Source organism: Bos grunniens, chromosome 21 (genome assembly GCF_055505025.1).
Source record: "Bos grunniens cultivar Pamir isolate PY7600 chromosome 21, Bosgru_T2T1.0, whole genome shotgun sequence".
In the NCBI taxonomy this organism is placed as follows: domain Eukaryota; kingdom Metazoa; phylum Chordata; class Mammalia; order Artiodactyla; family Bovidae; genus Bos; species Bos grunniens.
The window spans coordinates 25022846-25050442 of NC_141185.1; the positions used below are offsets into that span (position 1 = coordinate 25022846).

Consider the following 27597-nt stretch of genomic DNA (forward strand, 5'->3'; position numbering starts at 1 on the left):
TATTGAAGTCTCTCGTTAGTTTGGGTACCTGTATATGTAGCCTGGATCCGGCTTGCTGGCGTTCTTAATGTTTACCCACTGGCTTTCTTCCTTCCTTCTTTCTTTCAACTGGAGTATAGTTGCTTTACATTGCTGTGTCAGTTTCGCTGTACTGCAAAGTCAGTTAGCCCTACGTATACATATATCCCCTCCTTCTTGGATTTCCTTCCCATTTAGTTCACCACGGAGCACCAGGTAGACCTTGCCTGTGCCATACAGTAGGTTCTCATGAGTTATCTACTTTATACACAGTGAAAAAAGTGCGAGAGAAGTCGCTCAGTCGTGTCCGACTCTTTGCGACCCCATGGACTGTAGCCTACCAGGCTCCTCAGTCCATGGAAGTTTCCAGGCAAGAATACTGGAGTGGGTTGCCATTTCCTTCTCCAGAAGATCTTCCCAACCCAGGGATTGAACCCAGGTCTCCCGCATTGCAGGCAGACGCTTTACCGTCTGCCTGGGAAGCAATATACACAGTAGCAGTGTATATATGTCAATGCCAGTCTCTCAATTCATCCCACTCCCCTCCCTCACCCTTTGGTATCCATACCTTAGTTCTCTACGTCTGTGTCTCAGTTTCTGCTTAACAAGATCATCTTTACCATTTTCCTATTACCACATATATGCGTTAATATACAATATTCGTTTTCCTCTTTTCTGACTTCATTCTGACAGTCTCTGGGTTCATCCACGTTTCTGCAAATGACAACTTTCTATCCAACCACTTTCTTTCCTGCTATGAGAGGGAGAAATAAATGGACCGAAGCTGCTCTGGCAGTGAAAGTGAAGTCACTCAGTCATGTCCGATTCTTTGCAGCCCCATAGACCGTAGCCTACCAGGCTTCTCCATCCATGGGATTTTCCAGGCAAGAGTACTGGAGTGGGTTGCCATTTCCTTCTCCAGGGGAATCTTCCTGACCCAGGGTTCAAACCCAGGTCTCCTGCATTGCAGGCAGATGCTTTACCCTCTGAGCCACCAGGGAAGCCCTGGCAGTAGCCAGTTAATTTTAGGTACAGAAGGGAAAGGGTGTTGCTAGCCACTCCAGAGCAGAATTTTATTCTGGCCAGGTAAGATCTTCCTTTGGCCAGGAGCTCTGGTCAGTTTTGTCTTAAAAGTGGAACTTAAGTTGAAATATAGGTGTAATGGGGCTTCCCTGATGGCTCAGACGGTAAAGAACCTGCCTGCAATGCAGGAGACCTAGGTCTCTGGGTCTGGAAGATCCCCTGGAGAAGGGAATGGCTACCCACTCCAGTATTCTTGCCTGAAGAATTCCATGGACAGAGGAGCCTGGTGGGCTACAGTCCACAGAATTACAAAGAATCAGACACAACTGAGCGGTTAACAATAGGCAATATAGGTGTAATAAAGGAATCAGTAGCCTTGATTGATAATGAACAAGAACGGAAGGGACAAGGCTCAAAGCAGGCTTGTGGTAGATGAAGTAATGAGAATAATTTCCAAACAGGCAAGGTAGCTCTGGGAGAACAGCAAGTGACTTTTGAAACTGTAAAATGTGCCTGTTTTGACCTACCCCAAGACACACACTTCTGTTTAGTGACTGTAAAATGCAAATCAGATGTTAAACTAGTGTAGCTGGCCCAACAGCTTGTGTACTAGGAAAGCCAGCTATAACAAGAGTCTGGCACTTCAATACCAGTTGCAAGTAATATTGAAGAAGGAATTCTTACCTCTTTAATGTATTTCCTCTTAAACTCACTTTCCATTTAAAGGAAAAAAATTTTAAGAGCCTCCTAAGGAGTTTCTTAAGGAAGTTCTAGTTTCTCAAGAGTATTTTTTAAAAAATAAACTTCTGTTTCATTACTAAAAAAGAAAATCCAAAACTGAAACTCAATTAAGAAAATACTAAGTGCAGACATCATTTCTGGCACACAGGGTACTTTCCGGCTCCCTCTGATTCCCAAGTGTCCTGATGAAAGGTGTTCCTAGGTTTAGGTCCCTATCCTCAGGACCAACTCCTCCTGACACTGAGTACTTTTTTTTCTTAGACTCTGAGCAAGCCCCTTAGACTATAACTCCAAAAGTTCACCTGAATAGTCATAGATAAAACGACCTCTCTGTAAGGTTGCTTGGAGGCTGAACTCACTCAACAACCCCCTCTATGATGGTATTTCCTCAAAACTAGGTCTCTGGCTGTATCAGTCTCCAGTGCTGAGTCTTCTCTAATCGCCTATGGGGTATTTTTCACATTGAGACACATAGTACCTCCAAACCTAACATGTTTAAAACAGAACACACCTCATTCCATCTCTTTTCTCCCAAGCCAGTTAGTTCCCTTCCCTCACAATACATTTTCCAAGTCCTCAAACCCTTGCAATAGTTGTCAATTCTCCTAAACCTCCCCAGGTAATTCTGATCCTTCTTATTCTGCTCTCCTCTTTTCCATCATATAATTCATAATTTTGCTCACTGTTTATTGTCTCTCCTCACCCAACCCAAGGGCCAAGAGGGCAGGAATCTTTGTTTTGTTCACTTGTACAGCTCAGGTAGCTTGAACAATACCTAGCATATATTAAAGTGCTCAATAAGTTTTAGCTGAATGAATGAATTCCCTTATAGCACAGAGGCTAGGAGTGCATCCCTTTCTATTTAAACTTGAATTTAAATCCCATTTGTGACAGTTACCAGATATCTGACCTTATGCAACCTCCTCAAGGGTGGATTCTCTTTATGGGGGCTGTTTAGGAGATTAGATGAGAGAAGGCAAGAAACTGAGGTACCAGACAAGATACCTAGCACATAATAAGCACTCATTAAATGATGACTGTGATTGCAGCCTTCCAGTAACCAAATCCTGTTGATTCTCCCTATGGGATAACTCCTTCTGCTTCTCACTCCCACTGCCACTGCCTGGATTAAGACCAGTTGGCATGGTCTGGCACAGTAGAGTCTCTTCCTGTTGATCACACTCTTGGAATCATTTTCCTGAGCAACATCTCATTGAGTTGCTTCTCTGCCCAGACTTCTTTGAGGTACTCAATAAAATTTAGTCTTGAACTTAGCTGACCTGTGCCTTTCTTTTCAGCCTTGTCTTGCAGTTCATCCTCCTATTTCCACTGCAGGGCTACATTCCATGGCACAGCTCTGAGATACACTGCCTGATCCCTCCTCAAGCTCTCCAGTTCCCTCACTCCCCTATTCCTCCTGTAAGGACACTCATTCCCATCTCCTCAGCTAAGAAGCTCAGATTCACCGATCTGCCTCTTTCCCCCTATATGCCCAGTGCATATAATTTGAATTTTTATTACTCTGAACCAAATAAAATGGCCATTTTTATAGGTCAAAAGCATCACATATTGGTAATCATGTGATTTAACTTAAAAGAGCTCTAATAGGCTTCACTAAAGATTGCCAAAGCAGGACTTCCCTGGTAGTCCAGTGGTTAAGAATCTGCCTGCCAATGCAGGGGATATGAGCTCGATCCCTGGTCTGGGAAGATTCCACATGCTGGGGAGCAAGTAAGCCTGTGCATCAGAGCTACTGAGCCAGCAAGGCTAGAGCCTGTGCTCCACAACAAGAGAAGCCACCACAATGAGAAGCCCTCACATTGCAACGAGAGTAAGCCCGTGCACAGCAGCAAAGACCCAGTGTAGCACAGAAAGAAAGATGAGCAGAGCCTGAATACCTTTTATCTTTGTATTCTCTATGACCCTTGCTATGGGGATTGGCTCATAAAAGTTCAGTAAATGAACTGAAAACTGTAGAAAGACAAGGGAACAACTGAGAAATTTTTTCATAACTGCCTTTCCTTCCCACATAGACATGACTCTCAGTGAAGCACCCTGGGTGTACCCTGCCATGCAATGATGGAATATCTAAAATCACACACACATTGGCTATGAGAATTATTTCATAGGCTCAAATAAATTCTGATCCTCTGTTGAGGTTGCATTTAAGCTGGGCCCTAAAAGAGGCCTAGGATTTTGCATGGCATATACTTATTAATGGTGAGGGACAGAGAGGCCTGGTGTGCTGCAGACCACGGGGGTCACAGAGTCAGACAAGACTTGGTGACTGAACAACAACAACACAATTACCCTAAAGGATACTTCCTGCAAGGAGTCAACTTCATTTTCAATACAGTGCAAACTGAAAGCTAGAATTAGAATATCAGGCTCCTTGAGGGCAGTGGCCATATCTGCTCCTGAGTGTATCATCAGTGCTTGGCATGAAGTAAGCACTCTGATCATTCAGTGAATATGCATTCTCACCACTTGGGTTTTGTACTATGTTGAACTGTTTTTATTCGAAGAGATTTGTGAATAAATGAGAAATCCGAACTCAAAAACCTAAAAGGCCAGAGATTTTATATTAGAATTTGAGGTTTTTTTCACAGGCAAATAGATTTCCTCTGGGAAACCTTTCAGAAAGACGAACCCTTTGCTAATTCCATTGCTAAGGGAAATCCCCAGGAAACAGAGACTTCAAGAATATGTGCCTTGGGTGTCAAGCAGCAGCTTAACTGCTCACCCAGGTGGACTTCCCCCTGGGCTGGGGAGCTTTCATGAAAGTCTGGGTACGAATACTCCTGCAGCTTTAACACAAGCCTATGGGGGCAGACTTGCTGTGTCTGTGTGGAAAATTTGATCTTCCTCTCTGTGGGGCCACTAAGTTAGACATTCTGAAATGACTTTCTGGTTTTTTGAAAAATTTTAGAGATGACTTGACATCTCGTGAGTCTTGGAAAATCTCCTGGGGGCCTCCATTTGGCAAGGCCCACATTCTCCCCTGGGGGTGGAGGTAGGTGGAAGGTAGGGGTTACCCACAAGGCAAAGGTAAAGAAGCAGCGTAGATTCCCAGGGACTGCAGACACGCTGAATCACATGGCGTTTAAAGGCGATATAAGAATTTAGCCCTTGGCTTAGGATGCTCTGCTGGTGGTTTCAGTGAACCAGGGAATATACAAATGAAGCGTATCTGTGTTTCCGTGTGATAAGCAGGTGTTGAAACACTGGCAGGTAGAGTATCTTAGGAGAGTTAGGATGCCCCAGAAGTCCACTGTGGCCATGAAAGAGCTGGACACATAGCGGCTCTGGCTGATCACCTGAAGCGAGGTAGCTCCCTGGTCAGACCATCACCAATCAGGTGCCTCAGTAGAGGACTGAGGGCAAGAACCTGGTTCTATTTGTATCTTTCTCATACCAATCGAAGTCCTTAAGTTCTTTCTGTACCCCAGCAACTATGGTAGGGTACCTAAGAGCTGTCATTCTGGCTGAGTCCTGGGGAAAGAGAAAACGGTGATTTCTCTGTACTCCAGTTCTACTATACAATTTATGGGCAAAGGAGAGCGACCAATGGAGCCTCAAATGTGGTGTGGGATGTGCTACTGTGACTTACATGAGGCACATGGTTATGCTTCTGCTCAAAATCTCTTCGAACCACATTCCAGTAAAGTAATATTCCCCAGTGCTCTTGGCCATAACACCCAGCGTGTGTTTCTCTCACTCTCCAGTACCAGTGGTGGATACAATATGGTGTCTGTCGACACAGCAGTCACAAATTATCATTGCCCTGCTACTCTGCCCTTTCCTTACCAGTCTATATAATTCTGTGCCTGGAATTCGATCAGTCATCTCCAAAAATGGTAACACTGTCCTTTGATTTGAAAGGGAATAAACTTGTATTGGCTCAACCCAAAGGACATTTTACTTAACTATATCTATCCAGGAACTCCTTCTAGAGAGCCAAAACCTTTAGCTTTCAGGTCACCCTTGATTTTTAGCTGTAACAACTTTAGAATTACCCTCTTACAACTTTTGATGCTTCTCTTGTTTTTCCAAACTCCCCCTTTAAAGGAAGACCCAATGCTTGACGGATGACTGAGCTCATTTCTGAAAGCCAAGGACTTAGAGAAACACTAAGAATTCTCATGGGTCTCCCCAGAGTACTGGAAGCAGCAATGGAAGACCCCAGCTGGTCTGGGCTTAACCGTTGGTGGTTTTTAACATACAACTTCCCCTTAGGCATGATAACACAGGAAGCCCTTCAGAGCTTGAGAGAACAGCAAATGTTCCAGTGAAAAATAAGACTGGGGAAGGGAGGGGCCCGAGTCCTGAACAGGGTCGGGCTTTGCTCCAAGTGTCAAGCACTGGATTTGGATCTGACGCTGGCCAGAGATCACCTGGTGACCACCACCTTGATGTCTTCTCTCAAACAGGTGAGCATGCTGTACCTACCCTTAAAGGCATGGAGGAAAAATATATTAAGCACTACAAAGAAAATAAGTCACCTACTAAAGACTTGCTTCTGCCTTTGTGAAAGGAGGGGACACCGGTGAATAAAGCCTGCATCGGTGGTTGTTTTGCTCTTTCTCTAGCAAGAAGGAAGCCAAGTACTGCACCAGGCTACACTGTATGCTGCGACTGTTCAGAAGTGAAACTCAGTCTGTTTTGTTAACTTTGAAAGCAGCCAGTTCTTACCCACCCTGTCCTGCACACATGTAGCCTCAGCCATGAATGTGGACAGAGGATGGGAATTGTAAGCATCAGTCAGTTCAATGAGATTTTCACACCCATGGCGCATCCCTATATCTTGGGGTCTTTGTGAATGTTATTTGACTTCCTTCACTCTACTAACTCCAATTTCACCTCACACCCATTCCAGCCCCCTGATCAGGTGGGGAAAGGGGGGTGCAGAATTTGGTCAGGCACTGAGAGGATGAGTCAAGAACAGAGAGGAAATAAGACTCAACAGCCTTCCCTTCAGCCTGGAGATACTTCCTCTTCCTTGAGGTTTCCTAATTGGCTTCCTCTCATTCCTATTTTCTCACCGCAAAATTAAGTCATCGCTGGTGCTCAGAATAAGCCCAAGTTCTCTTGAGATAACTGGGGGAGAGAGAGCAAATGAATGAGGTGTCTAATCATTATAACCAATATTTTCAGTCACTAATTTAGGAACTAGTTCTTGAGAACCCAGGTACCGATGGGAAAGCAGCAGAGTGCTCCAGTTTTATTTTCTGCTTGCTTTGATAAACCGCAGCTGAGATCCGCAAACTTCTCCTAGTGTGCAATTCATCCATCGTGGTGAGAAAAAGGCAAGTTTCAAGAATCAACCATAGACAACAGATTAAACACTTTTCCAGACTAGAGACTCTGAAATGATATCTTACAGGTGCAGAGCAAATTTTATTCCAGTTTTCATAGTCTATGTAGATGCCTAATAAATATTTAATTCTTTTAAAACATGGAGGGGGTTAAATAGTATGATCAAAGAGGGTGGCATTGAGAGGTTATCATTATTTCTTGAAGATCAGTCAAAGCACCAGACGCCAAAGACTATGCTCCTGAGCTAGCCAGCACACACACAAAATACCAAGGAGCAAGAGGGGGAATTCACTCAAAGGAGAAGTGGGAATCAGAGGTAAAAATCAGGAAGACATTTTCAAACAACTTCTCCAAAATAATTCAACCAGCATTTATTGAGCCTCTTCTATGGGCAAGCAGCTGGACCGGTTGCTCTGGAGACACACAGATGAGACGGATGGGGCCCCACTGGAATTCAGTGGGCAAGAAAGATGAAACAAATGAGAGCAATGCTAAGTACGGGGCAGCTCATGATACATAAGGTAGTGTCCAACAGAGCACGGCAGATGGGAAATGACCATGGCCACAGGGAATGCAAGCTGCCTGCTGAAAGAAATATGTCTGAGCTCAGCCTGGGGGGACAAGAACTCTGACAGATTTGTTAGCTGTTAGGGGCAGTTTGAGTGGCACCATGATGCAACGTGGACTGGGAGTGGCCAACAACAGGGAGACAGAGGAAGAAAAAAAGAGTCTGTGTTTAGGTCATGGCAATGGCTTAGCCTGACTGGGACACAAAAATGTTCTGGAGTACAAATGCAGGGAGGAGGCCTTGAATGCCAAGTAAAGGAACTGCTGTGGCTGGAAGGTAATGGGGAGACATTTAATGTTTCCGAGTAAGGAAAATGGCATGATGAGCATTACACTCCCAGAAGATAAACTTGGTATATTTATGAACTGTAGATGGGGATATCAATCAGGAGGCTACTGCTATTAGTCCAAGTGAAAGTTTGAGAAGGTGTGAAGTGGGGTGGTAGTTAGGGGAATGGAAAGGAAATAAGATGCCAGAGATTTTAAAATAGCTCTCTGCTCATTAAACATGATAAACTATTCATAGCACTATTTCTAATAGGCAAAGCCTAGAAGCTATCCAAATGCCCATCAAAGCAGAATGGATAAATTGTGGTATATTCACACTGGTGTTAGTCACTCAGTTGTGTCCAACTCTTTGTGATCCCATGGACTGCAGCCCCCCAGGCTCCTCTGTCCATGGGATTCTCCAGGCAAGAATAGTGGACTGGGTACCTGTTCCCTTCTCCAGGGGATCTTTGCGACCCAGGGATCAAACCTGGGTCTTCTGCATTGCAGGCAGATTCTTTACTGTCTGAGCCACCAGGAAGTCCATATTCAGACTATAGAACATTACAGAATAATGAAAATGAATGAGATACAATTACATGTGACAATACAGATGAACCTCCCACAATACTGAATGAAAGAAGCCAGGCACAAAAAAACACATCCTGAATGATTCCATTTACATAAAACATAAAAACAGGCAAAAAAAAAAATCTGTACTATTAGAAGACTAGACAGTGGCTACCTTTATGAGGGCAAGAGATGATGGAAGCGAGCACAAGGGGGCACCTGGGTTCTGGTGACAAGCATGATGAACAGGCTGATAAAACTACAATCTGACTTTCGTTCTCCCACTCTTCCTTTCATTTTTCCTGCCTTAGACAAAAACTCTGGAAAGCCCCCTTACTTTTCTGTTCCTCTTAGATAATATGCAGTGCTATGGTCACTTTAAGTCACCAATGCAGTATCAGTTCAGAAATTAGAATACACAGTTCTATACCAACAGATTCTAAGCAGTACTGTATCATTTTTTTCCTGCCAGCTTAGGTCAGTTTCACACTAAAGCTTCCAGTGGAAAGGGGTGGGGGCATGGTTGACTTTTCCTTCCTGACCACTCCTGGCTCAATTTTACACCTCCCTCCCTCATACCAGCCACCTCCACCAGCCAAGGTGGAGGACAGGTAAGGCTGGGTGTCTTAATGCTTTCTAGGCCTAGCAGCTGTTTATAGCTGGTGTCTCTGGTGAGCCTGACAGATAGTTAAAATGGATGCTTCCTGCTTGGCCACTTTTCTAGGCTCTTTGGTGGTTCTCTGCTGAGTCCATCTATTTTTATATGTAGGTGGCTACCTGTACTCTTTCCTCAACCCCTGGCCATCTAGAAGTTCCCCTCCAGGCTAAGAAAAAGTAAGGCAACTCTCTTTCCAACCAGCTGGCCTCCATCTGGCCCTTGGGGCAGCTTTAGGGCAGCAGCCCTCTCTGGCTCATTTCCAGTGTCCCTCGTCAGCTCTGCTGTCATCTTCTAGCTTTGCTGGCAGAGTCAGGCCCATCCAAAGAGGCTTCAGCTTTCACTGAGGTTGGTGACTTCCCTAGACTGCTGAAGGAGCCCCAAGTCTTCCTATTGAGGCGATTTCCCAGGGTCCTAAGGTCAGAGGGCACCAAGGAACCGGAAACCTGGCCACAGCTCTCTATAAAGAAACATCTTTATCTTTTTCCTTCTTCTGACTCTCTTACATCTTTGGCCTGGTTGAGGGGATTTCAAATCCTAAAAGATGATGCTGTGAAAGTGCTGCACTCAATATGCCAGCAAATCTGGAAAACTCAGCAGCGGCCACAGCACTGGAAAAGGTCAGTCTTCATTCCAATTCTAAAGAAAGGCAATGCCAAAGAGTGTTCAAACTACTGCACAATTGTACTCATCTCACACATTAGCAAAGTAATGCTCAAAATTCTCCAAGCCAGGCTTCAACAGTCCATGAACCATGAACTTCCAGTTGTTCAAGCTGGATTTGGAAAAGGCAGAGGAACCACAGGTCAAATTGCCAACATCCGTTGGATCATTGAAAAAGCAAGAGAGTTCCAGAAAAACATCTACTTTTGCTTTATTGACTACGCCAAAGCCTTTGACTGTGTGGATCACAACAAACTGTGGAAAATACTTAAAGAGATGGGAATACCAGACTATCTGACCTGCCTCTTGAGAAATCTGTATGCAGGTCAAGAAGCAACAGTTAGAACTGGACACGGAACAACAGACTGACTCCAAATCAGGAAAGGAGTATTTATTTAACTTATATGCAGAGTATATTATGCGAAATGCTGGGCTGGATGAAGCACAAGCTGGAATCAAGATTACCGGGAGAAATACCAATAACCTCAGATACGCAGACGACACCACTCTTATGGCAGAAAGCAAAAAACTAAAAAGCCTCTTGATGAAAGTGAAAGAGGAGAGTGAAAAAGTTGGCTTAAAACTCAACATTCAGAAATGAAGATCATGGCATCTGGACCCATCACTTCATGGCAAATAGATGGGGAAACAATGGAAACAGTGAGAGACTTTATTTTTTGGGGCTCCAAAATCACTGCAGATGCTGACTGCAGCCATGAAATTAAAAGACACTTGCTCCTTGGAAGAAAAGCTATGACCAACCTAGACAGCATATTGAAAAGCAAGACATTACTTTACCAACAAAGGTTCGTCTAGTCAAAGCAATGGTTTTTCCAATAGTCATGTATGGATGTGAGAGTTGGACTATAAAGAAAGCTGAGCACAGAAGAATTGATGGTTTTGAACTGTGGTGTTGGAGAAGGCTCTTGAGAGTCCCTTGGACTGCAAGGAGATCCAATCAGTCAATCCTAAAAGAAATCAGTCCTGAATATTCATTGGAAGGACTGATGCTGAAGCTGAAACTCCAATACTTTGGCCACCTGATGCGAAGAACCAACTCATTAGAAAAGACCCTGATGGTGGGAAAGATTGAAGGCAGGAAGAGAAGGGGACAACAGAGAATGAGATGGTTGGATGGCATCACTGACACGATGGATGAGTCTGAGTAGGCTCCAAGAGTTGGTGATGGACAGAGAAACCTGGCATGCTACAGTCCATGGGGTTGCAAAGAGTTGGACATGACTGAGCGACTGAACTGAACCGAGGGGCCAGGATCTGTGAGGCAGAGTCTCCTTTATTCCTTTTGTAAATTCTGCATGTGCAGTGTCTGCCTCACACTCACCTGGGAATCTTGGTATGTACTGACATTTGTGCCTCAGTGGAAATGGAGACAGAGAGAATCCTAATGGTCTGTTACTCAAGTATCTGTTTCAAATTGTGCAGAAGACAAAGAGAACTAAAAATCAACTACAATCCCAGAACCCAAAGATTGTGGAATCAACAAAATGTAACACTGTGGAATCAACAAAATCTTAACCCATGCCAAGACACAGAGTATCATTTTAATCACTGTAACATTTAAAATTATATTTGTCTCTTCCTTACCTTGTTTTGAACATTTCATTATTCCCAATTTTGTTATTCTTCTCAATAACATTATTATGAAGAATATCTTCATGTACAAACCTTTTTCAAAAAGAATTATTTCCTTTGGAGAGGTAGTTAAGAGTTGAATAACTAGCCTGTGACAGATATTTTGAAGGTAAAATCGACATGATTTGCTAATTGAGTAAATAAGTAAGTAAGTAAGTAAGAGGTAAGGAGCAGGAAAAATAAAGTAAGGCAGGAGATCACTTTGTGGGGGTGAAGAGGAGTTGTTTTCATAGTGGTTGAGGGTCCACAGGCTACCAAGGTAGAAATGCTCAGCTGCAAATGGAGAACTGGAAAGAAACCAAGGGTAGAGATGGCTCCTTCCTCTGAGAAGTCTGGCTGTTACACTATGCCTAGGGAAGTACATGTCAGGCTAGAAGCCCAAAGGAATTTGTAGTTAGATGAGGGAAAAGTGAAAGTGTTAGCTGCTCAGTCGTGTCTGACTCTTTGTGACCCCGTGAACTGTAGCCTACCAGGCTCCTCTGTCCATGGAATAGGTAGCCAATCTCTTCTCCATGGGATCTTCCAATCCCAGGGATTGAATTTGGGTCTCCTGTATAGCAGGCAGATTCTTTACCATTTGAGCCACCAGGCAAGCCCAAAGATGAGAGAAAGAGCCCATGGAAAGAGATTACCTGAGAGGACAAGTTCTGAAGTTAGCAAGAAAGGATAGTATGGATGCAGGTAGAAAAACTAACCTAGAAAAGTAAGAAAAAGGTGAGGGCAGAAAGTTGTTGGAAAGAGCAAAAACTGATGAGGCTCTTAACAGATGGTTCTTAGTTCCTGCTAAGTTCATCTGCCGAGAGTGAGAGTGAGGCTATGACTCAGGACATAGAATCCTGAGTGTTGTATTATAATTATTTTTAAATAAACTTGGAGCTCATTTGAGACTACTCAAAACATGGTCTGTAGCATTGGCATCACCAGGCACATGAGACCTGAACCAACTTTTTAAACAAGATCCTACATCCATCAGAGTGTGAGAGGTATGCTGACTATCTTCCCCACTGAACAGAAAGGAAATGAAGGCTGCAGGAGAAGAGCTACTTTTCAAGTTAGGATGAAGAAGATTGGGAGAGCTCCTTCAGGAAATTAATGGGAATTCACTGAAAGATGAAATAAAGAACCTTCAAATGGGAGTGAAGTTCCAGCAGTGTAATTTCATGACTTTTGTAGCAACATTGTGGTGTGTAGGAGCAGAGGAAGTGGACAGATCTCGGGTTACCCAAAGTTAGGTTTAAAATTGGTAAGATGGACACCACAGGAGGTAGAATGAGTAAATGAATCTGAAGTGTTACTGAAAGTGAAAGTCGCTCAGTCGTGTCCGACTCTTTGCGACCCCACGGACTGTGCAGTCCATGGAATTCTCCAGGCCAGAATACTGGAGTGGGTAGCCTTTCCCTTCTCCAGGGGATCTTCCCAACCCAGGGATTGAACCCAGGTCTCCCACACTGCAGGCGGATTCTTTACCAGCTGAGCCACAAGGAAAGCCTTGCTGGCAGCACAAGGGAAGTGTTACTGAAGCATTCATGCAATGAATAGTTTAAGGGTAGGGTGGGATGAGAAAGAAAGCAAGCAAAACCAGATGGGAATGGATGACAGAGGCCTCTAGGTGAGGAAGGAAGAGGCTTAAGAACAGGTCTAGGAACTGAAGGTAGAGATGAAGCAGTGGGACAGGTAAGGAGGGTGTGCTCAAAACGAAGAGCTTGAAAGTCTGACATCCTGAAAGTGGAGCACTTTTACATAGTTTAAAAGATCCAGGTTGGCATCTCCCGGGGGGCATCATCAGAGCTTAAGTGGTTAAGAAACCATGAGAACAAGGACTTCCCTGGTGGTCCGGATGGCTGAGACTCCACACTCTCAATGCAGGCAGCCTGGGTTTGAGCCCTGGTCAGGCAACTAGATCCACATGCCACAACTAAAGGTCCCATCGGTTGCAATTAAGACCTGACACAGCCAAATAAATAAATACAAGTATTGAGGAAATAAACAAAAGAGAAAGAAATGATGAGACCAGAATATGGAAGCTGTTGAAATCTCTGGGGGTAATAGTAGTGGAAATGGGAGAGAAAAAAACTGCCACTTATAAAGCACAAACTGTTCAATACTGATTTCCTCACAGAAACCTCCCGATCAAAGAACAAAAAGAGCCACATGATTGACTTTAAAAAATAAAAAGCTCTCTTAGTTGTGTAAAGCAGCAAAACTTCCTCAGGCTTTGCCTTCAAATACTTGGTCTGACCAGAGTTTATTTCCTTAGGAGTTGGAGATCAGAGGGCCTAACTTGGAAAAGACCCATTTCTTTAAGGATTTGATTATTCCTGCCAGAACATGGCTAAGGGCCAAAGGACATGATCTTTAATTTGACCCAGTAGCTATCATCAGGGTGACAGTTTCCTGGAACTCAAATTTCCTTCTGAACACAAGGAAACCTTGATTAGTGTTTTGTGAGTACACCACCACGTGAACAGGATTTTATGGTGTACAGCAATGCCCTAGCTTGACTGCCTCGTTTTATGAATTTATATTATGATGTTTGAAGTACATGAGGAAAAAGTGCTAGAAGACTATGAGAACAAGGAAAAGTTTGTTTTTTGTCTGGTGGGGAAAAAAAAGTATTACAAAAGAGCTTACAGAGAATGAATGATCTTTTAAAAACTATGTGGATAAATGTGTAATATATGGGACTTCCCAGGTGGCTCAGTGGTAAAGAATTTGCCTGCCAAGGAGACTCAGGTTCAATCCCTGGGTTGAGAAGATCCCTGGAGAAGGAAATTGTAACCTACTCCAGTATTCTTGCCTGGGAAATCCCACAGACAGAAGAGCCTGAGGGGCTATAGTCTGTGGGGTCCCAAAGGTCAGACACAACTAAGTGACTAAACCACCAACATATATATATGTATATGTGTATATATATAAAACAGGCATAGATATGTATAAAAACTTAATAGTGTTAGACTACTGAGCTTTGCAGCAGAGGACAGAAAAAAATGAAGCTTTGGATTCTATGGCACGGTCACTGGAAAGAGGAAGAAAATACAACGATTTATTTTTAAAGAATTAATAATACAGTACATCTTAAGTAATAAGTCTGGGTGAGGAACTTACCTTTGGTTTGACCTGCCATATCTACTTCCAGAGGAACCTGTTTCAGGAAGGTGGAGGCCCCATACTATCCTGCCTGGCCAAGATGTCACTCTGCCCCTGAGAGCCAAATGAGGAGCGGAACTGTCAGGGAATTCCAGACATTGACATTCTTGGTTCTGATGCAGTCACAGAAGACACAAGAGAGCTGTATTATTAATGGACTTTCATAAACAATAAAGATCTACTGTATAGCACAGGGAACTATATTCAGTATCTTGTGATAAACTATAATGGAAAAGAACCTAAAAAACACACACACACACACATATATATTTGAATCACTTTGCCGTACACCTGAATCAATGTAATTCAACTATACTTCAGCTAAAAAAAAAACCCTTTTTTAATTAAAAAAAAAAGAAAAAAGTGGAATTTCAATATTCAGATGTGAACTAAACTTGATATGTAGTAATGTTCTAGCCCAGCTGAGAGTGACAGGATGATCTCAACTGATCTCCTTAAAATGAATTTATGTGTCTATCATATAACAAATTATGATTTCTCAAGCCTTTGCTTCTTGGGTTGGACTTTAACACTGGAAACATTAATGTTGTGATCATTTAAATGTGGTTGAAATTAATCCTACATTAACTTTGTCAGAAGCTACCAAAACCCTGTCACATAACACTGCTATTTACAATAAATTAACAAAGGTCCATCTAGTCAAGGCTATGGTTTTTCCAGTGGTCATGTATGGATGTGAGAGTTGGACTGTGAAGAAAGTTGAGCGCCGAAGAATTGATGCTTTTGAACTGTGGTGTTGGAGAAGACTCTTGAGAGTCCCTTGGACGGCAAGGAGATCCAATCAGTCCATCCTAAAGGAGATCAGCCCTGGGATTTCTTTGGAAGGAATGATGCTAAAGCTGAAACTCCAGTACTTTGGCCACCTCATGCGAAGAGTTGACTCATTGGAAAAGACCCTGATGCTGGGAGGGATTGGGTGCAGGAGGAGAAGGGGACGACAGAGGATGAGATGGCTGGATGGCATCACCGACTCGATGGACATGAGTTTGGGTAAACTCCGGGAGTTGGTGATGGACAGGGAGGCCTGGCGTGCTGCGATTCATGGGGTTGCAAAGAGTTGGACACAACTGAGCGACTGAACTGATCATTGTTATTTGAATAACTTAATCCATTTGATAAGAGTGTACTTTTTAAAGTACTATGGTAGCAAAACAGATTATTTTTAGCTCTTATCTGTGACTAGATAATTGGCTTCCTGTTTACTTCAATTCCTGGTTGAGAGCAAGTTGTATATATGTAGTCTCTGGAAGTATCTGTCAGATACTGCCAACAGAGACAAAATGTGGGGACAAAAGTCTTCAGGGAATCTTGAAACACCATAACAGAGGCATGACAAGAGAAAATTGAAGATTATTTCTCAAGATTTATTGCATTTATTCATTGGTGATCCCATCTCTTTTCTTTTGTGGCATTTATTTTCATTAAATACTGTGTGGATCACAATGGAACTGCAGAAAATTCTGAAAGAGATGGGAATACCAGACCACCTGACCTGCCTCTTAAGAAACCTTAATGCAGGTTAGGAAGCAACAGTTAAAACTGGACATGGAACAACAGACTGGTTCCAAATAGGAAAAGGAGTACGTCAAGACTGTATATTGTCACCCTGCTTATTTAACTTATATGCAGAGTACATCATGAGAAAAGCTGGGCAGGATGAAGCACAAGCTGGAATCAATCACTGCCGGGAGAAATATCAATAACCTCAGATATGCAGATGACATCATCCTTATGGCAGAAAGTGAAGAAGAACTAAAGAGCCTCTTGATGAAAGTGAAAGAGGAGAGTGAAAAAGTTGGCTTAAAGCTCAACATTCAGAAAACTAAGATCATGGCATCTGGTCTCATGACTTCATGGCAGATAGATGGGGAAACAGTGGAAACAGTGGCTGACTTTATTTTTTGGGGCTCCAGAATCACTGCAGATGGTGACTATAGCCATGAAATTAAAAGATGCTTGCTCCTTGGAAGGAAAGTTATAACCAACCTAGAGAGCATATTAAAAAGCAGAGACATTACTTTGCCAACAAAGGTCCGTCTAGTCAAGGCTATGGTTTTTCCAGTGGTCATGTATGGATGTGAGAGTTGGACTATAAAGAAAGCTGATGGCTCAAGAATTGATGCTTTTGAACTGTGGTGTTGGAGAAGACTCTTGAGAGTCCCTTGGACTGCAAGGAGATGCAACCAGTCCATCCTAAAAGAGATCAGTCCTGGGTGTTCATTGGAAGGACTGATGTTGAAGCTGAAACTCCCAATACTTTGGCTGCCTGATGCGAAGAACTGACTCACTGGCAAAAACCCTGATGCTGGGAAAGATTGAGGGCAGGAGGAGAAGGGGACAACAGAGATTGAGATGGTTGGATGGCATCATCAACTCAGTGGACATGAGTTTGGGTAGGCTCTGGGAGTTGGTGACGGTCAGGGAGGCGTGGTGTGCTACAGTTCATGGGGTCACAAAGAGTTGGACACAATGGAGCAGCTGAACTGAACTGAACTGAATACTGAGAGAATGTTCTGTCTCCTATATTTTCTTTCATCTCACTGATCTGTATGGCTTCCTCTAAGTAGATCTGTGAATGGAACTTACTTCATTTGTATCATGTAGACTCAAGATTGTCATTGGCTGGGATAAAGCAGAAAAAAGCTGGTCTTCTCTCCTCTGCCCTCAGCCCCACCTCCTGCTCAGGCTGCCTTTTACTTACATCTTTTCTTATCCTTGCTTCCCTCCAGTCTCCTGTGGTGCTATGGGCTTTATAGATGCCTCATTTCCCACTACCCCTCATCTTCCCATCTAATTCCCACCTAGAGTTTCCATATGGAGCAAATAAAAATGTAAGATGCCCTGCTAATTGTGAATTTCAGATAGGCAGTAAGTAATTTTAGGGTAAATAAGTCCCTGCAATACCTGTGACATATTTATACAGAAGAACTGTCATTTATCTGAAATTCAGATTTAACTGGGAGACTGTTAAATTTCAGTCCCAGCCCTGAAAGAACTCAGACCTAAATCCCACAATGTCATCACACTGGTCTGTGTTCCTCCACTCCCAGTCATTCCCACAAGGGTTCCCTAGATGTTTATCACTCTAGAAATTCCAGGTTGCTGAAAGATGGGCAAAAGTATCAGGTCCAGGACTCCGTTTAGCTTTGCCCTCAACTATCCTGGTAATTTTGATTTTTAGCAAAGACTCACCATGATGGGCCAGAATTCAGGTGCCTACCTAACATATCCTTCCTTTCTATGCCTCCTTTAGAATGAAGTTATCAGGGAAAAATAAATCTATTAATAATATGAACACATTGCATTATATAATATCTTAGGACAGTTTTTTTTTTTAAAAAAGCAAGAAACCTGCTAGAGGACCAGGGAAACTAATTATATTTAAGTACAAACTTGAAGAGAAAAATTCATTTAATGTGAAGAACAAGGCATCTGAGGTGAGACAGTCCCAGCGGAATCCTAAGAGAATGAACTCAGGCTTCTCCTTTGAGATGTTCTCTTTATTGGGTCTGAGAACAGCAGGAGGAAAAGAGAATATAAATTCAGGAGTATGCCAGGGGGAAGTACAAAGCACTTTAGAAATACTTTTCAGTGGCAGAGTTTCAAAGCCTTCGTTGTTCACGGCTGGCTGACTCTAAAGATACTCTCAATCCAGGGCGCAGGTTTTAAAGAATTCCTTCTTCCCACAGTGTCTGGGACTTTGAATTAGACAGGTAGCTTTTGTTTCACTCAGGTGATCAGAATACAAAGGTAGCCTAAGTGCTGGGTACCAGCTGTCTTCATTCAGAGAAAAATCTGTACTCCCCAGGGTTCCATGTCAGTGCAATTGACCCTGAGCAGCCTAGAATTCCCCTCCTTCTAGACAAATGACAGATGCACCTCAATTTACCTCCAGCAGAGATTAGGGGTTTTGTTTTGGAATGGCATCAAAGAGTTCAAAAATCATATAATTTCCCTACCACAATTTTCTACCCTGATGAGCCGCTATGGAAACATGGGCCTTTTAAGAGATTGTCCTCCCCGTTCCCTTTCTCTTGTTTCCTACTTTCTCTTTTATAGCTAACAAAGTTTCTAATTCTACACACCGGATGCTCTACCATTCAGGCTGAGTTTTTATGAACTACTCTAGCCTAAATCACAGTGTACAGTACAAGAAAGACTATTTGGCTGAGAATCAGAAGAGCTGGATTATAGCTGAAATGTCTCCACTAACTAGCTGTGGGATCCAGGGGAGCCATCCCATCTTCCTCATCTATAAACTGCAACTGTTTGGCCTTACATCATTCTTCAAGGTTCACTCCTGCTCCAAAGTCCTACATTCTTTCTGCATCCTACCCTGTCCCTAGGAGCAACTTGGTAGGAATCTGCATTAAGCTTTTAGACAGGCTTATTTAACAAATGCATTTCCCCCTAATTTTCTTAAAACTAGGATAGTTCCTTTAAAAAAAAGTTTAGCTCACTGAAAGCCCAGTGTTCTAAGTATGTAGTTCATGAAATTTAGGAAAAAAGGTTGCATTTGAGAGCATTCTGACTCTTAACATCTTTCAATGCCCTCAATTTATCAGACCCTCGTCTGGAGAGCTCCTTCCTCTGGGGGCAGCAGTGTTGAATCCAATAATGGGTAAGGAGATCAAACATCCCTGCCTCTGTTTTTCCTGGATTGTTTCCCTGTGCATAATATATACCCTACTTATATCTGTGTACCTGGTCTTATGTAAATTAGGTCACTGTTCATTTCACGTAAATAACTTTTTAATGCTAATATACTTTTTTCAGTTATGTTGTAAATGCATCAATTTTAAGTGTTTAGTGTGATGAATTTTGACTAACATTATATACACTATGTTAGCACCACCCAGAACCTTCCATCACCCCCACAAAGTAAGTTCTCTTGTGCCCTTATCCTCAGGCAACTACTATTTTGATTTTTTCTAGCATAGATTGGTTTTGCCTATTCTTGAATATGAAATCATATAGTATGTATGAGGAAAAATCTGTTGTAGTGTTGCAGACATGAATTTTTTCAGTTAAAATCAAGAAGTACATTGCCAAAAAAGGGGGAAAAATACACTGCTGAGCAAGCAAGTAAAACAGAAACGCAATTATGAAAATTTACTCACTTTGGTAAAGTAAGCCAAACTTGATGAAATGAAACAAATCTATATGATTTAGAAAACCCTCATCCCAAGTGATGGAATTAATCAAAGTGAAAGTCACTCAGTTGTGTCCATCTCTTTGCGACTCCATGGACTATACAGTCCATGTAATTCTCCAGGCCAGAATACTGGAGTGGGTAGCCTTTCCCTTCTCCAGGGGATCTTCCCAACCCAGGAATCGAACCCAGGTCTCCCACATTGCAGGTGGGTTCTTTACCAGCTGAGCCACAGGGCAAGCCCAAGAATACTGGAGTGAGTAGCCTATCCCTTCTCCAGTGGATCTTCTCAACCCGGGAATTGAACTGGGGTCTCCTGCATTGCAGGTGGATTCTTTACTAACTGAACTATCAGGGAAGCCCGATGGAATTCACAAAATCCTGAATTAATCCTGAAAAGGCATTATAGGATGAAGAAAAATGATCATAGTCTAAAAAGAAGGAAGTGCCCCCTTTCCTCCAACCCAAATCATTGGATACTAAGTAAAAGTTGCTAATAAGCCTTTGACATCTGAGCCAGTTCATCAGAGGATCATAAGTGATTCAGTGTGGGTAGGAGATAACATGTAGAGGATGAGATAATACCAGAAATGGAGAAGGGGTTTACAAATAACCTGGAGCCCAACAGCAGATGGACTGGTTCTGCTATTGATGGACCTGGAAGGGCACCAAAAAGGATACCAGAAGACCCTGCTGCCCATGTAAATGGAATGGCTGGCCCAATAAGAGAAAGGTAGGCATCACTCTGTCTTCCCTGGTGGCTCACTAGTAAATAATCTGCCTGCAATTCAGGAGTTGGAGGAGACTCAGGTCCGATCTCTCGGTTGGGAAGATCCCCTGGAGGAGAGCATGGCAACCCACTCCAGTATTCTTGCCTGGAGAATCCCATGGACAGAGGAGCCTGGTGGGCTACAGTCCACAGGGTCACAAAGAGTCGGACATTACTGAAGTGACTTAGCATACACCAATGCAGGCATAACTTCGTATTGAGTTCCCCAACTTCAGATAAGCCTCAAATCCTAACAAATGTTAGGGGGAAAAATGCAACGAGTTATGAAAAGATATTATATCTCATTTAATTAAAAAGTCAACTTATTGATATATAAACCAACTGGACCAAACAGGAAAAACTGAATCAAACAGAACAGAAGCAATGCTCTAAAAAGCATCAACTTAAGAGCTCTGATGCCAACCAGGAGGACACCCAGACACAAGCTTAGCATGGGGTAAGAGTCTTTACGTCTTCCGGTGAAGGCAAAGCCATTTGGTTGGCACTTCGTAGGAATATCTTTCCACCAGGTCGTCATCATAAGGTATGTGCCACGAGTCTCCAGTTGTTTGCACCACGGTGTCATAGCTGAGAATATGCTGTTGAATTAAAAAGGGAACCACACATTGAGAACAACACTATAGGAATATCTGGCCATTTCCCTTTCTTTTCTGACGATTTCTTAGTTTGCTTCAGAGATGTATTCTTTGTCTTACTTTAACAATGGATTTTCAAAGAGCAGCCAGCTCTGTGAAGATGAATCCTGGTGGTAGGAACGGTGGGGGTTGGAGGGTAAAACAGGAGTTAGGATTAACAGATACACATTACTACATATAAAAGAGAAGACTTCCTTGGTGGTGCAGTAGATAAAGAATCTGCTTGCCAGTACAGGGAACATGGGTTTGATTCCTCATCTGGGAAGATTCCACATGCCAAGGAACAACTAAGCCCATGCACAACAACTGCAGGGCTGTGCTCTAGAGCCCTTGAGCCCCAACTACTGAAGCCTGCACGCTCTAGAGCCCAAGAGCCAAACTAATGAGCCCCTGTGCCCCAACTACTGAAGCCTGTGCATCTAGAGTCTGTGCTCCACAACAAGAGCAGCCCCCACTCTCCACAATTAAGAAAAAACCTGTGTGCGGCAATGAAGACCCAGTGTAGCCAAAAATAAGGAAAAAAGAAGAAGGAAAAAAAAGGACTTCCTCACTTAAAAAAAAAATAGGTAAACAACAAGAACCTACTGTATAGCACAGAGAAAGATAAACAGTATAATAACCTGTAATGGAAAAGAATCTGAAAAAGAATATATATATATACATACGCATATACAAACATCCACACACACACACATATATATATCTACCATTGTATTACTGCTGCATACTTGAAGTTGACACATTGTAAATTAACTATACTTCAATTAAAAAAAAAAAGAACCCTATTGTTAGGAGTTCCTTTTTGGGGAGGTTTCATTTTTAAGGTTAAAGATCTCTATAAGAAAAAAAAATGTATATTCCTTTTTTGTCTTTAATGATTTTGAATGAAACAGAGAAAATTTTCAAATATACAAAAATAAAGAAACAGCACAATTAATTCATATATACCCATTACCCGGCCTCAAAAATCATCAAAATTCATGGCTAATCTTACTTAATCCATTCATCCAAAACCCCTCAGATTATTTTGAAATAAATCTCAGATTATCATTTTTTCTATAATTCAGTATGTATCTCTGAAACATAAGAACTTATTTTGTAAATATAAAAGGAATATTATTATTATACTTAAGAATTAACAACTCCTTAACATCATCAAATTTCTACTGTTTACATTTTTCCAATTATTATATGTGTGCAATTATATTTTATAGTTTGTCTGAATAGGAATTGAAATAAGGTTGTTACATTGTGACTGCCTAAACTCTCTCTCAAGTCTCTTACAATCTAGACCTTCTCTTTTCAACTCTATTTTTCTCGCAGTTTTTTGTTGTTGAGGAAACCAGGTCCCATACTGTTTCTGCTGACTGCATTTCTGTGGTATCATTTGATACCGTATCTCCTACAAATGCTGTTTTTGTCTGTTTGTTGAGCCCTGGACTGTATTTACCATTGGCTAGTATATTGGCAACCCACTCCAGTACTCTTGCCTGGAAAATCCCATGGACGGAGGGGCCTGGTGGGCTGCAGTCCACGGGGTCGCTAGGAGTCGGACACGACTGAGCGACTTCACTTTATTTTTTCACTTTCATGCGTTGGAGAAGGAAATGGCAACCCACTCCAGTGTTCTTGCCTGGAGAATCCCAGGGACTGGGGAGCCTGGTGGGCTGCCGTCTATGGGGTCACACAGAGTCGGACACGACTGAAGTGACTTAGCAGCAGCAGCAGCAGCAGTGTATTTTTCTGTAGTAAACTGCCTTTAGATTTTCTCTTTGCTTTTAAACAAGAGACATCCTTGTACTTACAGGTATTTCAACTAGAATCAAAAAAGAACTCAATTGAGACTGTGCCACAAAAGTGGATTAAACAGGAAAAAGAATTATTCAGCAGAACAGAAGTATGATGAGCCATAAGACAGAATTTTGAGCTATGGCAAATAAATAGGAAAATAAAAAACACATATAGGGATTTGTAACTGATAACGTAACTGAAGTCACAACTGATGACACTTCAGGGGTTTTCAATACGTCAGTTAACCTGGGGTTGGCCTAGGAAAACATTGCTCTGGCAGACTCTGTGTTTTTAGGATCTGGCTAATTCCGAATACCAAACTGCTGCTGCTGCTGCTGCTAAGTCTCATCAATCGTGTCCGACTCTGTTCGACCCCATAGACGGCAGCCCACCAGGCTCCCCCATCCCTGGGATTCTCCAGGCAAGAACACTGGAGTGGGTTGCCATTTCCTCCTCTAATGCATGAAAGTGAAAAGTGAAGTCGCTCAGTCGCTCAGTCGTGTCCAATTCTTAGCAACCCCATGGACTGCAGCCTACCAGGCTCCTCCGTCCATAGGATTTTCAAGGCAATAGTACTGGAGTGGAGTGCCATTGCCTTCTTCGAAATACCAAACTAAAGCTATGAAAAACAAAACATGGAGAACTAGTTGCACCGTTCTTGGACTATGTCACATTCTTACTATATAGTTGGCTCTGCTGATGTTATAGAGAGGATGGATAACATACCTGAAAGGTTATTTTTGCTCCTGGATGCTTACTAACAATTGCCAGCTGATGTCCCTGCTGCCACTTAAAGAACAGGCGCTGGGTCTTGGCATCAGGCAGACAGGCCTTGTGGTCTCGCATCAGGTCTTTTGTGATAAACTTGCAGTGGTTTCCCGAGTGCAGTGTGGCATACAGAAGGAACGGATCATCCTCAGAGCTGAGCCGGACAGAAGAATGGACACAATCAAACACACGTCCAAAGAGGCAGAGAACAGCATTCTTCACCATGCTGTTTACTTCTTTCTCTACTTTCCTCAGAAGTATTCTTTGCTCTTAACTGATATGATCAATCAAGGATATTTATGAACTACCTGCAAGTCTTCAGCTGGTAGACAACATGATCGAGAAAACAGATGGACAGCTACAGGGAAAGGAATGCTAATGCTTAGGATTCTTAGCAGTTCAACTGGACTCTACCACTAGAACGGAGAATTCTAACAGTAATTCTCTCTTTATACTTAAAAGCTGGTTCTCTGTGTCCCCATGGAGTTTTCCTCATCTGCCTCATCCACTACAGAGCACATCTTTCCCCTACCCCTTTCTTCACCTGAATTCAAGAAACATTCATAATACTAACAGGGCAAGAGCACACTTTCTTACAAAAGTAAGGGGCTAACCTCAAAGCTGAAACTGGTATCTCCAAGTAGCTTCTGGGTAGCCATCCTGATCAGCACCCAAAGGTACCTCCAGTCTGAGAAGAGCCAGGAGCTCAAAGTCTCCAATGAGCCCCCAACATCAGTAGTGAGTACTTGAATACATGTGCTGTAAAAACAGCAGTAGTTATCTTGACTCAGGAGATTCAGATGGCAACATGTGATTAAGCCGTATACCTTGATCCAAATGACCCAAAGTGGATCCTTTACAGGATGCTGCTACTGCTGCTAAGTCACTTCAGTCGTGTCCGACTCTGTGCGACCCCGGAGACGGCAGCCCACCAGGCTCCCCCATCCCTGGGATTCTCCAGGCAAGAACACTGGAGTGGGTTGCCATTTCCTTCTCCAATGCAAGAAAGTGAAAAGTGAAAGTGAAGTCGCTCAGTTGTGTCTGACTCTTCGAGACCCCATGGACTGCAGCCTGCCAGGCTCCCCTGTCCATGGGATTTTCCAGGCAAGAGTACTGGAGTGGGGTGCCATTGCCTTCTCCGCCTTTACAAGATACCTTATACTGAAGTATTTCAATTTCAAGTGAAATGATAAAATAACTGGAATCTGTCTTTAAAATAATCTTCAGGAAAAAGAAAAAAATGTGGGGGTTATATGGAACAACATTAACAAATGAGAGTAGTTACGGGAGCTGAGTGACAGTCACGGGGGCATTCACTATACTATTCTCCCTAGTTTAGGTTTGAACACGCTTCTTTGGCACATTAGTGGCAAACAGAGTTAATGTTAAAAATTTAAACACTCAAATCCAAAGCCATAGAAGGTGGCTGAATCAATCTTTACCACTGGGTTTGGAATTTCAGCATATACAATAAATACAGGCTCCAAACCAAGCACAAGACCAATTTCCAACAGGCTTCTTGGTTATAACACTACCGTTACTCAGTTCTTCTACCTATGAAAAATAATGATGATGGTGACAGCAACAAATACAGATGCTTTCCATGTACTTGGTTCTGTGCCAAGAGTTTCACATGTACTATTTGCAAGTATTTTCTCACTGAATCCCCATAGGGTTACCTATGAAGAAAAGAAGACACAGAGAAGGGAAACACTTCCCAGACAGGAAGTGACAGGGCCATGATCTGAACCAGGGTAGACTGATTCTCAAGCCTGTGATCCTCAGGTTTAGCCAATGCTGCCTAACATGACTGAAGGAAGGGCATTACTATTATCTTAGAGTCTTGGAAAGATGGAAGTACCCACTCCATGAATAAATAAAAGAACTTAGCTACAGAAAAATGAGATTTGATTTGGGATCTGAAGGAGGGGTTAGTTTCCAGCCTTATGCATTGAGTGCCATTTGACTTTTTTTTTTTTTTTTTTTGGCTGCAGTGTTTGGCCTGTGGGATCCTTAGTTCCTTGACCAGGGATTGAACCTGGGCCACAGCAGTGAGACCGCCATCCTAACCACTGTACTGCCAGAGAATTCCTCCATTTGACCTTTTAAAGAACAAACGGTTTGGACAATACTGACAAATCTTGAAGTTATCACATTCAACCCAACGAAACCTAGACTCAGGACTGAGGTTCGCTCATGATCCATGCTAAGTTGTAAATAAACCTTTGTCAGCATAAACAGTATGAGAACCTAAATGCGTGCTAACAGTTAATACTCGGTGTTGTAGATCTGTGCTCATCCTGACTAGCTACTTTCTGCATACTCTATGGACACTGTGTATTTCCTTGCTGATCATGTTTTCCACGTTCCTTTGGTTTCCTGGGAAGCTGTAGCTCCTAACAACATTCCCTTTATATTTAGAATAAAATCCAGAGCCCACGAGGTCCTCTGTAATGCGGTCCCTGCCTTCTCTGCGACCTCAGAACTGACCATCCACGCTGGCCTGCCAGCTCCCCTCATTCCTGACTGACAGCCCTCTTTTCCCCCTCCCCATCTGCAGTGGGTCTTAGTTGTGACACGCAGGATCTTTAGCTGTGGCATGTGAACTCTTAGTTTTAGCATGTAGGATCTAGTTCCCTGACCAGGGATCAAACTTGGCCTCCCTGCACTTCCAGTGCAGAGTCTTGGCCACTAGACCACCGGGAAGGCCTTTTTTGGTGGTGGTCTTTTTTTCAAAAGGTGGGCCTTTTGAACACCTCCTGTTCCTTCTGCCTGGTAGTTTCTTCCCACTACCTCTCGTCCTTTCTCAAACAACTCACTTGTTCCCTTCAGCTCTGCACCCTCCCCAAGGCCTTTCCTGATGATCTCTCCATTCACCCACCGTGATATCAGACCTAGTCCCCTTCCAGCTCCCCACTCTGCCTCACTGTCTTCACAGCTTTGGTCACTGCCTGTTTATCTGTTTACCTGTCTACCGTTACGTTCCAAGATGACAGGGACTTGGTTTTGTTCACTAGTGTTTCTCCGAGAACACAGATGGTGCTCGTATTTGCTAAATATTTGTTAAATATTTATGGAATTTATGGCATGCATTCTGTGTACTAATCTCATTTGGGCTTTAACTTATTTCTTCTTTAAACTGATTTTTCATCTATTTAAGTTTATCCTGCTATAAAAACTATATTTTTATAAGCTGCCTCAAATCTTTTTTCCTGTTTTTTTTTTTGGAATGAGGCTGAGTATACATATATACTCACACACACATGCACTTTAAAAATAGAAAACAGGTAACAAGCAGATGACTGGAGCCTAGTGTAATTCACTTAATAACTTCAATACCTACATGTTGTCAGCAAAAAAAAAGCTGGCTTGCTTTTGCATCTTTTCCATCTCAACTCTTCTCCACCGGGAATTTTGCGTTAACATGTGCTTCCGGCCCAGGACCAGCACTTGAAGATTCTGCTTGGCGAGGTGAGAGACCACATTCAAGAGCTGAAAAACACAAAGCCAGTCCCCAAGAAAGTCAGGGAAGAATCTCAAGTAAGGGGAGTGATTCTCCCAGATGGTAAGCTCAATGGGTCAAACAGTCTTTTCTGGTAAGAGGTGAGAAAACATTCCTAAAGTCTTTTCTGGTAAGAGGTAATTGCCCATCTTTGTAAATAAGCCCGAGGAAAATGCTTCCTTGTTACAAATGATTATCTAACACCTGCCAGGCTACATGGGATACCTGGGGAGGTTTCTAAGCATAGACAAGATGAGCTATTTTTAAACTGTGTTCCGTAGGGCCCACTGGGAGAGAGGTAAGAAGGATGGGGTTTGG

The 27597-nt window shown here is 42.8% G+C and overlaps 1 protein-coding gene and 1 long non-coding RNA gene across 4 annotated transcripts in view; one reads left to right on the plus strand and one right to left on the minus strand.

Moving 5' to 3' along the window:
* The first annotated feature begins 5921 nt into the window (after positions 1–5921).
* Positions 5922–26045, plus strand: LOC147349256 (uncharacterized). The gene is made up of 2 exons (XR_015149745.1): positions 5922–6212; positions 25772–26045. It is a non-coding gene; the product is annotated as an uncharacterized LOC147349256 (long non-coding RNA).
* Positions 20845–27597, minus strand: part of PRORP (protein only RNase P catalytic subunit) — a 136895-nt gene continuing 130142 nt past the window's right edge. For all 3 annotated transcript variants that reach the window (XM_086363590.1, XM_086363586.1, XM_086363587.1), the window contains 3 exons: positions 27121–27269; positions 23736–23931; positions 20845–21161 (listed from right to left, as the gene is read on the minus strand). In XM_086363590.1, coding sequence (XP_086219716.1) covers positions 21030–21161; positions 23736–23931; positions 27121–27269 — 477 coding nt within the window. In that variant the 3' untranslated portion in view covers positions 20845–21029. The remainder of the gene's footprint in view (positions 21162–23735; positions 23932–27120; positions 27270–27597) is intronic.